General features: G+C 39.4%; 1 protein-coding gene across 2 annotated transcripts in view; it reads right to left on the reverse strand.

Moving 5' to 3' along the window:
* The window catches only part of Rai14 (retinoic acid induced 14), a 137,174-nt gene that overhangs the window by 16,620 nt on the left and 105,141 nt on the right, over positions 1 to 15,413 (reverse strand). For both annotated transcript variants that reach the window (XM_026390127.2, XM_026390126.2), the window contains exons 5-10: positions 8,818 to 8,882; positions 5,082 to 5,139; positions 4,195 to 4,265; positions 1,694 to 1,800; positions 899 to 1,077; positions 622 to 650 (exon numbers count right to left, since the gene is read on the reverse strand). In XM_026390127.2, coding sequence (XP_026245912.1) covers positions 622 to 650; positions 899 to 1,077; positions 1,694 to 1,800; positions 4,195 to 4,265; positions 5,082 to 5,139; positions 8,818 to 8,882 — 509 coding nt within the window. The remainder of the gene's footprint in view (positions 1 to 621; positions 651 to 898; positions 1,078 to 1,693; positions 1,801 to 4,194; positions 4,266 to 5,081; positions 5,140 to 8,817; positions 8,883 to 15,413) is intronic.

Here is a 15,413-nt window from a genome sequence, read left to right on the forward strand (position 1 = left end):
CACCTCATAATAATGAATCATGTATTCCAAAGACATTGCACTCCTTAAGTATCTTCCACATAGTCATCATCACTTTTCTATTTTCTTTTTGATACTGGGGATTAATCCCAGGGGTGCTTTACCATTGAGCTACATCCCCAGACTGTTTTTAAATTTATTTTTACCTTTTTAAATTTTAGGGTGGAGTTACTGGGGATTGAACTCAGGGACACCCACCCACTGAGCCACATCCCCAACCCTATTTTGTATTTTATTTAGAGACAGGCTCTCACTGAGTTGCTTAGCACCTCGCTTTTGCTGAGGCTGGCTTTGAACTTGCAATCCTTCCTCAGCCTCCCAAACCGCTGGGATTACAGGCATACACCACCACACCTGGCTTTATTTTTTTAATTTTGAGACAGGGTCTTCCTAAATTGTTTAGGGTCTCACTAATTTGCTGAGGCTGGCCTCAAACTTTTGATCCTCCTACCTTAGCCTCCTGAGTTCTGGGATACACGGGTAGGTGTATGCCACCACACCAGGTAGTCATCATCACTTTTCTAGTGAACTACAGAGTTTATTATAAACATTTTCAAATATAAACAAAGATAAAAAACATCCCTACCCCCAAAAGATAAATACCTGCTTTGGTTTTGTTGGGGTCTTTAAGTCTAAAGAAGAAAAAGTGAAAGAAAATTACCATAAGAACCATAATGACTCATATTTCATATTTGCTTTGGGTGGAAACACACATACACACGCACACACACACACATCATACACAACATTTAACACTTCATTTTTCTTCAAGCCTATGTTTAAAAGAATAATAAAATATATATTGCACAAATTCCTTTATCCTTTGGGGGAAATGGAGTACATGAATTTAAAACAACATTGACTATTTTCTTTCACATACCAGCATCCTGAGAGATTTTTGATAATAGAAGGCTTTGAATTCCTGCATTTTCTGAGAGTTTGGAATAATGTAAGGCATTGTGTCCAAGAGAATCTACAAGGTTTAGGTCTGCATTCTTTTTAATTAAGGCTTCCACGATGATAGAGCTGCCAATTTCACAAGCCAGCATGAGAGCAGTTCTAAAGAAAAGGGAGACACAAAATTAGCACTAAATAAATGTAAAACTCTTTCCTCGGAAATTCTTTGCCCTGAAAACAGGGAAAAGAACCTTTACTTAATCATCTGGGAGATTCAAAATGAAATGCTATCAAGATGAAATTAGGTGGTATATTTATTTTTAAACTGCAAATTAAATCTAAATGTTAAACCATATTTAGTCAAATATCATAGAAACAATCTACTGTACTGTTTGATATAAAATGATAGTATTTAATGATTGCCACAAATCTTACCCTTGTACCTCAAGTATTTTACAGAACCTGTACATTGTGAAGACTTTTCAAAAGTAGCCAGTATGTTTACTTATTTTTCATGAAAAGACACAGGAAATAGCTTAATCAACTTTAATATTTAATGGTTTCATCACAGATCCAGTCAGCAATGATGCTCAGAGTCTGGGAAACATTATTTTTAAGTGGAAACAGATTCTTGATTACCAAAAAGGTAGAAAATTTAAAAAGAAACAAGTTAAAACACATTATAACAAACCATTCAAAAATACAGCTATGATATTGTGAAAGACTCAGAATGTCAGCATCGCTTAAGTCACATGATTTTTGCCTGTTTACGCAGTACCTTCCGTTTTTGTCCCTGGAATTGACATCTGCTCCGTGATCCAGGAGAAAGCGACAGACCTCACTGTGGCCACTTTGTACTGCAAGAAGCAGAGGGATATTCCCGTCCTAGGAGACAAACTCTGATTTAGATTTTAACTTTAACACCAAATGCCAGAATCACAGAGACCCTTGTTCTTTCCCCAGGTACCCCCATGACTTGTACTGCTGGTGTAATATTTGATCCATCATGATATTTTAGGCCCCTTTATGGCCACCATTACATCATGGCCAACTCTTGTAGAATTTCTCTGTTAGCATTTCCCTAGAAGCCTTACCTTTTGGGCTGCTTGCCTATTCCCTCAGCTGTCACTGAGTTTGAGTGATCACAGGAGAAAGCATTAAACTCAAGGTGTGTTCAGGCTTAAGGCAAGAGTATTATGTACTGAAGGATGATTCTGGAGAAATGAAGGACTTGTCTCCGCATGGCTCAAAAGGACTTACTGCTCTAGGCAGCTTCTTCCCAGTGAACTACCTACTCGCTGTCATTCTACTCCTCTCAGAAGGCATACCTTTCATAATTTTAATAAGTGCCAAAACATAACAAATTAACACAAGACAAGATAAAAGATGGACAAAAAAGAATTACTTGTCATGACAATTAGCAATCCTTTTGGAAAAAGAAAATTAGATCCCCAACTTGTATATAAACTATATCAAATGGATTGAGAATGAAAACATTGCAATATAAAACAAATGAGAAAAATACAAGAACATATAGGTAAGTATTTCTGTAATCCAGATTGAGGAGAGCCTTGTAAAAAATGACACAAACAGGAAAGAAAATATATTATCCTGTCTTTTGTGGGGAGAACATACCCCACAGGCAAGTCACCAGTAATTTTTAAGTTAAAAACATTCACATAGAAAAAGAAAAAAAGATTAACCACAATATTCCTAACCTATGTTAAAAATGGGGATTTAAAAAGGTACAATTGCTATTTAACAATTAAATCTTTTTTCCCCCCCTTCTACTTCTATCTTGGGGATTGACCTCACTAGTGTTCTATCACTGAGCTGAACTATATTTCAGCCCTTTTTATTTTGAGACAGTCTCTCTAAGAGGCAAGGCCTTAAACTTGTGATTCTCCTGCCTTAGACTCTCAAACAGGGAAGATTACAGGGCTATGCCACCACACCTGGCAGAATTAAGTCTTATAGTACAATTTCAGACAGATTTTCAAGTGTTATGGTTTAGTTATGAGGTGTCCCCCAAAGGCTCATATGTGTGCAACAATGCAGGAAAGTGTAGAGGTGAAATGATGGATTACGAGAGCCTTAAACTGATCAGTGCATGAATCCCCCAATAGGGATTAATGGGGTAGTAATGGTAGGCAGGTAAGGTCTGGCTAGAGAAGGTGGGTCACTGGGGGTGTGCCTTTGGGGTTTATATTTTGTCCTTGTTAAGCAGCATTCTCTACCTACTTTCTCATTATCATGTCCTGAGCTGCCTTCCTCTGCCACACCTTTCTGCCATGATATTCTGCCTCAACTCAAAGCCATCTGTGGACAAAGATCTCTTAAACTATGAGCCCAAAGTTAGATTTTCCTCCTCAAAGTGTTCTTATCAGGTCTTTTGAGCGTAGCAGGAAAACAGCTGATTAAAATACTAGGCATTGTCTCTATAAAGTTATAGTACTTTCTGGTCATGAAGTAATAGTGTTTTAGATTGTGGATGTTTTTGGATTTTGGAGTATTTGCCTATAAATAATGACTGGATGAAATCCAAGTTTAAACACAAAGTTCACTTATGTTTCATGAAGAGCTTGTAAACATAGTCTGGAAGTAATTTATCCAACATTATTAATAATTATGTGCATGAAACAAAGTTTCATGGTGTGGAACAGGCTTCTTGTGGCACCAAGTTGGTGCTCAAAAAGTTTCAGAAATTGCAGTGTTTAGGATTTTGGATTTTTGGATTAGGGATGTTCAACCCTTACTAATAAGACTCAGAATATGGATTTATTTACAGTCTATTGAGTCACTTTACATCATACATGTCAATCAAGCTATAACATGAAATTTAACTCTGTAATCGTACATGAAGGCATGTAAATTTATAACCCTGTGAGGTTACAATAGGATAGAAATATTTCTGTCTTCAAAGTTGGAAAATTTTAACCAAAAGGCTTCCAAGGTAATACATGGGGGGCAGAAAGAAAATATCAGAATTTCCATTTGGACTTATTTTTTACTTTTACAAATCAACAAAGTAAGTTTTATTCATATTCAGGTTGATGGCAGAATACATGTATAGACTTAGAAACAAATATACACAGGAAAGAAGTGCATGCTGCAAAATGAATTAATAATTTAGGGACAATGGAGGTATAATTCAGAAAACCATTTTGCAGAAGAAGACCTAGGTTGAAAAGCAATAGAAATTTTAAGATACTTGGGTCTCTAAAGTCTCAGTGACTCTCAGAATGCTCTAGAAACCTCGAGTGGCCACCGGGTACTCACCAAGTCCTTGAGGTTTACGGGGCTCTTGTGTTCGCTGAGGACCTGAACAGCTGGTAGGCAGCCCTGCGCCGCTGAGGGAGGGAAAACACAAACATCATCCACTCACAAAGCTACTCACTATAACCAAGGGCATCAATGCCTCTAAGTAGTTTGTGTTTGATTTGGAATCAAACATTCACTCAACAGAAATGGTATTAGGAAGGTAAGTAAGAGGTATTTGAAAATTACTGCTTCATTTCAGAGTTATCTGGACGTACAGCCAGTCACTTTCAACTACCTTTCGGCAAACATTTGTTTTATCTTTTCATAAGACTTAGCTTTTCCACAATTATCAATAAAAGAATTTTTACACCTAATTGCCTGAGAGCTCAGTGTCAACGTTTGTCACTTTCAGCTGCATGACAGATGCTAAAACAAAATGTTGACAAATAGAATTGATTGATGTCCATCATGATCACCAAATCAAAAAATCTATATCACAGAAAACCTGAATCCACTAGAACTTCTGATTATCTCTTTAAAAAGAGATTTAAATCATATAGATAAATCAATTGCATATACATACACATTAATTAAATAATTGGTGCTGAGGATTGAACCCAGAACCTTGTGCACATGTTGTACTACTGAGCTACATCCTCAATCCTAGTTAAAATAAGTTAACCATGACAACCTTTTCTGGTTGTGTGGCAGGCAACTGATGAATTCTAGGTGTGCTCCTTGTAAAGCTCAACATATTTTTCAAACTGAGTAAAATGAGAAATTCTAGGAGTGATGACAGAAGACAATCCCAGGAATAGTATTGTAAGGTTAATGGCCTGAATAAAGACAATGGAAAATTAGTGTTTCTTATGGCAGAAGAGGACAAATAAGAGAAGGAAAGTTACCTGCATAATGTAAAGCTGTTTTCCCAGAGCTGTCAATACCTTCAGCTGGGCATTTAGACTATAAGAAAAAATAGTAAATATGTATATTAGAATATCCTGCAAGAATTCTATTCAGTTCATTCTTTTCCTATAAGGTCTGATGTCTTATTAGGAAGGGAACAAGCTCCAGTTGCTTTACTCCTACAGCCTTTTTTTTTTTGGGGGGGGGGGCTGGAGTCTAACCAAATAATCATGACCTAGGCAGCCAACTGATCCTTTGCTGTTTGCCTGCCCTTTCCTCCTCTGACTTCATCATTCTGTCACCACTGGACAGCCCCGGCCAGCTAACAAACATGCTCTAGCATCTCTACCTTGATCCTATCTCTCTCTCCATTGCCTAACCTAATTCTCTTTCCCCCTTCATAAAACCAGCTCTCTTAAGAATTGCCAACATGCAGTCTATGCTTCTTGCTTTCCATTCACTCCTGAGTCCACTGCAGTTGAGTGTCAGCCATGGAGTTGGGTGTCTCCATGGAGATGGTCCTAGTGGAGGTCACCAGCCACCTTTCAGTTTCCAACCCCAATAGCCTTCTTGTCCTCCTCTTACTAGCCTCTCAGTGGCAGTCCACTCCCTCTTCATCAAATAGTCCTCCTCTCAGCAACACAAGTCCCTGCCTGGAAAACTTCTGTTTGCTCTGACCACTCCTCCTCCTCCAGCCAGACATAAAACCTGGGGCCTCTTCACTGTTCTTTCTCTAAACACTCTTCCTTAGTGATCTCATCCACACCTGCAGCTTGAAATACTGTCAAGAAGTTGAGGCTAGGAACTCCCAATGTCCATCTTACCAATAACAACAACATAAGTATTGGGTAAGTAAGAGCTATCATGCACCCAGCTGTGTTCAAAGAATTGCTTTACGGTTCCTAACAACCCTGGATAGATGCTACTCTTACCATTTTCAGGCAAAGGAATTAAGGCATAAAGAAGTTAATTTATCAGGCCACAGTGAACAGCAGGGCCAGGATTTCAACCTGTCAGAATGTGCAATCTTACTCAGATGTCACCTGTGAGCACCAGGTTTGATAACCCACTGCGCCTACTTCACTGATGTCTTACAAGCACTTCAAAGGCAAAACTTCCCCTCTTCCAAGCCCAACCTGTTCCTCCCCATCCTTTACCACACCTGAACCACACCATCCTCCATCTAGTCAACAAGCCAGAAACCATGGATGGAGTCATCTCTGATTTCCTCTATTCCTCCTCCCACATCTAATGAGTCATTAGGTCCTGTCAATCCTTTCTAGAAACCACACCTCTGATCTACCTCTTCTCTTTCTTGTTTCCACTACCCTTGTCTAAGCCAGCACCTTCTTATCTGGACAGCTAAGATAGCTTTCTTGTGGGTCTCCCTAGTTCTGTTTTTTTCTCCTCTGAATAACTTCTTGACACAATAGGAATAATATTTTAGAACTATGAATATCACTGTCTACTTATAAGCCTTTAACAGTTCCACACTGTATTTAGGATTAATTGCAGTCTGCCTATCACAAACACACAAGGCCCTGCCTTCTGTGACACATTTACTGGTCACCTGCCTTGCCCCTGGCTAATGCACTGGCTTTCTTTCCTCTCTGATGAGTATTTTTCCTGCCTTGGGGCCTTTGCACTTGCTATTTTAGGAATGCATTCCCCTTGACACTTTGCATATTAGGGATCTCAGCTTAAATATCACCTCCTCCATGAGGCTGCCCTGAACTGCTACTTCTCAGTACCCTGTTGGCTTCCTCTTTAGTGCTTTGCAATTTGTAATGTGTGTTTGTGTCTGTGTTTGCAGGACAGTGAGCTCCACCAAGATAGTGACTCCTCTGTGAGTTTACATTCAATGCGTATATTTACTGCCCAGCGACCACTTGGTATATGAAAGGGTAGGAGGACTAGCCAGCACTCAGGGGGAGGGGGAGAGTTCATTTGAATCTGTAGAATCTCTAAAACTTTGTGCTCCTTGCCTTGAGAAGACAGAATGTTTAACTGGTGTTTACTGGAGAGGGGAAATATCTCTAGCTCACAGACAATTACAGCAAAGGCCTAGAGAGCTCAGAAAGGTTGCTAAATGCAGAGGGTGGAAGGTGAGTGGAGCAGGAGACCAGGAGGTCACATCACAGAGAGCCTGCATGTCCAAGAGGTGAAGAATTGACTAGACGGGTCCAGGGCTCAAGGAAAGTGACCTAACAGAAAGGCTGATGTTTGAATAATTGCCCAGGAAGAACACTGGTGAGACAATTTGCAAGTTGGAAGAGGGAAGATCAAACTACCTTAGAGTGAAATGCCTGCCCTTTAGTGGTAAGAAGAATGGAGATCAAGTTACTACTTACCAAGCTTTGGCCTAATTTTAGAACAGCACAAGGAACTGCTTAAAGGCTTCAAAGATTCCAGAGAAAAACCAACCCATTTGCACAACCAGATATAAAATTACATTAGAGGCTAGAATATCTGGTCCTTGCCCACAAGGACTTCCAGCTTTTCAGGTTAAATCTTCCTTAAAATCAGAGTCAGATGCAAGGTCTGGATAGCCAAGCTAGGAGGGGAATGGAGATTTAAAAAACACACACACACACACACACACACACACACACACACACGGGAAGATATACATGCACAGCACCCAGGCAAGAGAGTGATCTTCATCTATTCAGATTGTGTGGCCCTGAGGAGGCAGGTAAGAAGAGCTCACTGTTCAGTGTCTTCAAGGGGAATACCTATAATGTAGCACCACAGACATTGCTCTATTTTTCTTGAGTTTTGCTTCAATGACCTGTTAAGATTAAACATTCCTGGGATTGGCAGTAGCAAGCAGCATGTAATGCAAGACAGGAAGCTACGTGATCAACTGAGCAGACAAGTCAAAGGATGTGACCACAGTTCTGCATTAGAGATTCAAAGTCAAATTAAAGCAAGATGCTGGGTCCCAAACAGTGCTTGTGGGGGCTGAGACAACAGCTTGACAGAACAGACAGTACTCCAAACATGTATTTTATTGCTCTCTGCTGTTCCTGAAAACAGCCAGCTTGCATTTTGACTAGCAACAGCTGGACGAAACTGTATGGATTGCTATCAGGGGTTCATTGAATATACATTTTTATAGATTTATGGATGTCATCACCTTAAGGCATCATTATAAACTTCCTGGCAAGGTTATCAAACCATGGAGTTGGCTTATAATTCTAAAGAAGAGTAAAACCAAACACTGAAACAGGAATCAAGAACTAAAAGCTCATCAAGTTATATGCAAGGAAATAATGGTTGAGATTTTGCTTCTGGAGAAGAGCTGCACTTAACTAATAACTTATAGAGGAGAATACCAGGACACCAGAGATCCAGTATAGCAGGGATTTCTAGCAGTTTGTAAAAACTGACTACATAGAGGTCACAAATCCTTCAGAAAAGTGAAAAAAAAAAAAAAAAAAAAGAATTGACTGAAGTGTGGGGAGGAGGCTATTCCTAGGAAGACACTCCAAATTTTGGTTAGGATCCTCTTCACTGCCAGGGGAGTTGCTATGGAAACAATCTTCTCCCTGACTGTCCTGTCAATAAGGAGGTTATGTAGGAAACCCAGGTTCTGAGACAGTATTAAGAGTTGTGTGTGTGTGTGTGTGTGTGTGTGTGTGTGTGTGTGTGTGTGTAGAGGTATTTCTTTTTTCATGGATAAGGTCACCTTTTAGAAATGACACATAATTTCCAGTGGCTGCTGCCTTTTACCTGAAGGAGCTTCTTGACGCACTCGTGGTGTCCGTTCTTGGCTGCCAGGTGTAAAGCACTGTGTCCTGAAGGGAGGGAAAAGCAAAAGTTGGGGGGAAAAGGCCACACTTTTCACATCTCTTTCACGTCTCTGTACTGAAGACAACTATGAGGAAATATATTGTTCTCTAACAAAGACAGAATTGTTCCTCTGGAGATTAAAGCCTCACATTCTTTAATGCCACAAATGTGGGGAGAAACAGAGCATCCGCCCACTGGATAACATTCACAGGCTCCAAGTGCTGTTCTCTTAGGGTGCAATTAAGCCCCAGGCCAGAAGCTTGTGGTAGACTCATGACATGAGGCTTGGAAGTTCTGCTTTCAGCTGTCAATGTGTGTGCCAAATGTCCCATGTCCACAACCGTCACACCAGGCCAGGACCACCCCAGGCCTAGAAACCCCAAAACACACACCCCACTGGGCAGCAGAGAACATACCAGAGGCCCACAAACTTAATCTCTACTCAACCCCTCATTTCCCTCTTCTTCAAACATACTCTGGTCCTGACTGGCCATTCCCAGGAGCTTTCAGATTTTTAAAGTTCTTGAGTGGAGGAAGGGGAAGAGTTGGAAAACAACAGACCACTAAAGCAGCATTTCTTTATGTTCCCTTCGTGACTCCAACATGAGGCATCAGTGTTTCGATGGTTAGATAACTTCAAGGATGGTCCCAATACTCTAACCAACTCCCCCCACTGCCAAGTGGGCTTGTAGGACTCTATGGGAGAGGGGCATAGGGGTAGCCTAAGGGTCAGAAGAGCCCCACCAGGGACTTTGCAGTTCCTCTAGGTTTAGCCTGGGTTCTCTTCCTTAGAAGAGCCAGAGAGCTCGCTTTCAATCACCTCCACGGGAGGCCATATTCCTCCACTGGAGGAAATTCCACTTCCTCCCTGATGCTTTTTATTCTCACTCCCTGCTTTATTTCTTTATTCTTCATGTACCTTGCACTTTCTATCACTCCTTTCAAACCTCTCTTAGACACACACACACACACACACACACACACACACACACACACACACACAGTTATACATTTATATAGTTAACTGCCCCTCCTCCAACTAGAATATAAACTTGGTCACAACAGGAACTTTCTGTGTCATAACCTGCTGTATCTCTATAGCCTACAGTATCGCTGTGCACAGTAGGCTGTCAATATATTTTCTTGTTAATTTGATTTAGAGGCTAAGCTAATTTCAAATGTCTACAATGAGGGGCCAGTCAACCCAATATACCTAGGACACTCATAGCTTACATTTCCCAAACCATTTGACCAAGATATTCCCACTATAACACCTGTAGAAAACTCACACTTAGGCTTAAAGCAGAATTTCTCAGCCTCAGTCCCATTGGTATTTAAGCTAGATAGTTGCTGTGGATAGCAGTCTTGTATGTTATAGGAAGTTAAGTCACAACCCTGGCCTCTTTCTACCAGATATCTAGTTGTGACAACTGAAAATGTCTGCAGACATCGCCAAAGAACCCTTGGTGGCAAAATCATCCTCAGCTGAGAACCAATTGTTTAGAGAAGCAATTTCTTTTTTATGGTGATGCAGTTCCAAAATACTGTTCCCCTTTTGGAATGATGTGCATTCTGTAAAACCAACCATAATTTACTAATTAGAGGATCACATGGCTAGAAAACACCATATTTAAGATCAGAGGGTCATAGGATCATGGTGAGCTGCACAAAAGTCTGTAACTTCAAAAGAACAGATGCCTTCTATTCCTCAGTAGAGGTGCTAAGAGCTCTTAAGGGTATGCATGAGGAGTGTTATTAGTTGGGATGGAATACCAAAAGGCAGAAGCCCCTCTCCAGAAGGATGGGGATGAAGGAGGCTAAGAAATCAGAGGAAAGAGGTCCTTGAAAGTAGAAAAATGAAGATATTCTCTTCTTCTCCCTCATTCATTGCACAAGACACCCCTCCCCAAGATGAATAAAGCATAATAGCATGACTTTAGTTACATTATGCATTAAATAGGCTTTAGTGGGCCAGCTTGGACTCCCCAGCCATCATTTATACATTGTTTCTAAGAACAAACACATTCTGAATTTTAAACAAATGCCTTACAAATGAACTTTTGGAACACATCCTGATTGTAAGTTGGAAACTTGTTTATGTAGTACATTTAAGCTTTTGTCCATGCCATGAAAAAAAGCGGTTCTACACAAACAGCACCCACTTCAAAAAGGCATACGTTCTTCAAAGACAATGTGGTAGGGACATTTAAACAATACATCATAGCAGAAAAATTAGACTTTCATTTAACTTCCAGTGTTCTGATCATACCTAGATGTGAACCCTGTGTTTCTAGAGAAGCAAAAATTCTTATATTCCTGGCCAAGTGACATGCTTTTCTAACTAGCAGCATTAAAGCATTTTTTTTGCTTTGTTTTATTTTTTTTATTGGTTGGGGATGTAGCTCAGTGGTATAGTGCTTGCCTACCATGCTTAAGGCCCTGAGTTCAATCCCAAGCACCATTAAGAAAAAAAAAAAAAGAAAGAAAGAAAGAAAGAAAGAAAGAAAGAAAGAAAGAAAGAAAGAAAGAAAGAAAAAGAAATAGTCCAAAATCCAAATGAAAAATCATCCTCTGGACACTGAAGTGAAATGTTTTTCATTGCTAACATTAAAAACAAAATTCCTTTCCAATGCAAAATTTCCAGGAGAGAATATATTCTATTAGTTATAGAACCTCATTGTAAGGGGACAATGCATAAGAATGGCTCCCAGAGAGCTGTGGACCTGTATGGAATGCCAGGAAGCAACTTCCCTACAGACAGATAACAAAGGCAACCCTAATTCAGGTGTATAGCAGCAGAACTTTGCCTACAAGCAAAAAGACTGATGCTATATAAATCAAGACTACTGGAGTATTACAGGATGCCAAAGAGTCCCATTATTGAAAGAGGCTTTAAGCAGGAAGGCTCAGCTACCCCTGCTATGGAACACCTTCCTCTAACCTATTTCAAACAGTGAACATTTATTCAATACTGGAGAAAACAAGGAAGAGATAATTAATGTACCAGAAGAATAACTGAGGGGACTAAGACCACACTTCTCAAGAGCATATATATATTTTAAGACTGAGGAAGTCATGTAATATTTAGATATGGCTAACTAATACCAAAAAGTCAAAGTTTGAGATAGTACAGTTTCTGCTCATAATACAAAAACATTTAGACATAATAACAACAAAATGATACTCAACTATAAAGATAAGATTTAAAATACTTTGTTAAAAACCATAGTTTTAGAATACAGAATAAATTTAAATAATAAAATTATAAGAGTATTTAGTTCTTTTTGTGTGTGTGTGTGTGTGGTGCTGGGGATTGAACTCAGGGCCCTGTTTATGCTAGGCAAGCACTCTACCTCTGAATCATATCCACAGCCCTAGTTCTTATTAACAACTTTAAATACATTTAATGACATTACTCTTAGAAATCCTTATCTGTAAATCAAATTTTTATCATGGAAGCACAAGTCCATTCACATTATTATATTCTCAGGAGAGAAGATCAGATTATAAAAGATTTATTTATAATATTCATTCTTACCATTAAAGTTAAAAATTATTCCTTAGTCTCCCCTTATATTTAAAGCACAATATAAATTTGCAGTGCTTTACATAGAATCAAAAGATATTTTTGCCTGTGTGTATCATGTGGAATATTTTCAAGGCCAGGTTATGCTCAGCCTTGTGCACAGGTGATCCTTATGACCTCCCTGTATACATGAATAAATAGCAAGTCAAGTACCCTGAATCATACCTACCTTTTTGGTGTTCCTTTATTTCAAATTAACATATGAACTTTGGTATAGCATGCAGCTACACTTCAGAGTGACTCATGATCTAAAGTCCCTGAGGTTTTTTTTAAAAATTTATTCTAATTTATTATATATGACAGCAGAATGCAATTCAATTCTTATTACACATATACAGCACATTTTTTATGTCTCTGGTCTAAATTCCCTGAATTTTAAGATGAAATTATCTTTTGTGTCTTCACACAGTGCCAAAATTGAGTGGCAATATATAGAGGGCATAATGGAACAGAAGGCAACCCAGAAATCATAAAAGTTAAACCAGCAACTGGAGATGCAAAGACTAAGGACCCTTACTTACATTTTCAAACCTCAGCTTCTAAATCCCCTACGTCTTCATCCGGAAAGTCAAGTGGGCAAAGGAATCAGGGATAATTTAAGATATGTGAGTGACAGAAACTGCAAATCATTTAATCTGCTTCTACTTCCTTCTGTAGCACACCTTTGATTTTTAACTAGAAAAATTGCTGCCCAGAATTTCCCTGCTTCCCATATAGCCAGATGTGGCAAGTCCATGCTGTGTCCAGTGAGCTTTGAGGAGAAATAGATGTGTATGTTTAAGGACTGGGCCTGCCTTAACCCAGACGCTACTGGAGTACAGACTCCCAGGGAACCATCTTGGATCATTGGGATCACAGAAAGACCCTGGTTGGTAGAGCAGAAAGGAATCTGGATCCTCCTAGTGTGGAGCAGAGTTGCCTCACCAATCTGGGACTTTCTATTGAGAGACATAAAATTCTGATGTTCAAGCAACTCTTATTTTGGATTCTGTCACATGTCAAATGCATATGCTTATTAATGGAGTCTCAAAGCTTTAGAGAAGTATTGATAATAAATAGAAGATTCTTTGGTCTTCTTCAATCTTCTGGCAATTACATCTATTTAATTCTATTTCTTACCCCAGGAAGTTAAGTGCAGGCATCCAAAAAACAAAACAAAACTAAACAAAACAAAAAAAAAAAAATTGGCATCAGTTTTGCTTTTTGTCCAGAACTATTCTCTTAAAAAAAAAAAAAAAAGATAAAATTCCCATTCTTATATCAGTGAAGAACAAGAACAAACAAACAAGAAAGGGTGTAAGAAAATAACATGGGACCAGTTCATGGATGGTCCATGACCTGACCTCTCTACCTGATGAATATTTTCTGTTGGGCAAACAAGCAATTAAGAAACAGGGACAACCCCCCAAAAAACAAAACACAAGGACAGTCTTCTGTAAGTCTTTGGGCTTTTCCTTCTTGGTTTTTAAAATTAAATTTAAAATGAAAACACTTGGAGTGGTGAACGTCAAATCTTTTCTTTCTCCTCCCTCCCCGCCCCCAAGATCTGAGCCTTTTCTATAGCTCAAAGAGTAAAACATTATCTGTGATCTGGTTGAAGTAGCAATAATCATGAAAATTTAGCAGCCAAATGCACTTGTATGTGCCCAGCACCTCTAAGATGCCCATACTGACTATCTCACTGAAGTCTCCAAAGGTACCTAATATGCTTATTGATGCTGTCCTATAACTATCCACAAGTTTATCTTATGATAGTGTTCTGCTCATAATTTGACTGCAAAGCACCCATTAAAACTTCTCAAATTTCCAAGCATTTCATGTAGAAAGATAACTAAAATAAATAAATAAATAGATAAAGACACTAGAAGTTCTTTGCTCCTAATTCTTTACACCTGGTCAGTAGTTTTAAACATAGAAAATTGTACCAATTTGACCATCCTTAGACTTTGTGGATAAAAAAGACAAAAGGGGTCAGTAAAATATATTTCCAAAGGTTACCCCAGCCCCTCCCCAAAAAAACCCTATAGGACAGTATGATTAATGTAACAGGTTTTTGTACCAGCTCTAACAAGGTTTTGAGATTGAAGATGCCTGCATCTCAGTAATAATGTGGCAATATATAAGGCTGTTTTACCGAAAAGACCTTCCCTGTCAGTGCTGAGCCAATTAATTTATCCTCTAACTGTAAAGAGTATTTTGGACTACTGATGACCACTAAGGCACAGTGTGACTAATGTCCTCATTCTTCCCTTATATTCAGATATGCGTCTTTAGAGAGAGAGAGAGTCAGGGGTCAGCCCTAACAGCCAAGAGCAAAGACACAAGCATAGGCAATAAAAGCCCATCACAATTTACCTTGTTTGCTATGGTGGAAAAAGTTGGAACAGGGTTGCCCTGGTTACTGCAACAGCTACCCACTCCCACATGCTCTTAACCATAGAGTGCTTTCCTTCTTTTGTTCTGGTGGTCTCTCTGCACTTTCCAGAAATCACCAGAAGTAGCTGGTGCCTCATTCAATCCAAAGAAAAACCATGAAGTCTGTTGGCCTCATGGCAAAGAGTATGAGATGACAGGTAAGAGACTGGAAGCTCTGAGACTTTTCCATCCCATGGAACATATGGACAATGTCCCAGGACCACAGAGTTCTAGGATTGATCAATTTCTTTCTTTTTTCCTTTTATTTTTGAGCGGGGGTGGGGGTGGGGTTGAGTGGGTACCAGGGATTGAATTTAGAGGCATTCAACCACTGAGCCACATCCTCAGCCCTATTTTGCATTTTATTTTAAAAATAGGGTTTCACTGAGTTGCTTAGTTGCTGAGCCTTGCCAAGTTGCTGAGGCTGCCTTTGAACTCTTGATCCTCCTGCCTCAGCCTCCCAAGCCACTGGGATTACAGGTATGCACCACTACACCCAGCGGATTGACCAATTTCAGTTTCCACCGACCAGCAT

This window comes from Urocitellus parryii, chromosome 1 (assembly GCF_045843805.1).
Source record: "Urocitellus parryii isolate mUroPar1 chromosome 1, mUroPar1.hap1, whole genome shotgun sequence".
Classification (NCBI taxonomy): Eukaryota; Metazoa; Chordata; class Mammalia; order Rodentia; family Sciuridae; genus Urocitellus; species Urocitellus parryii.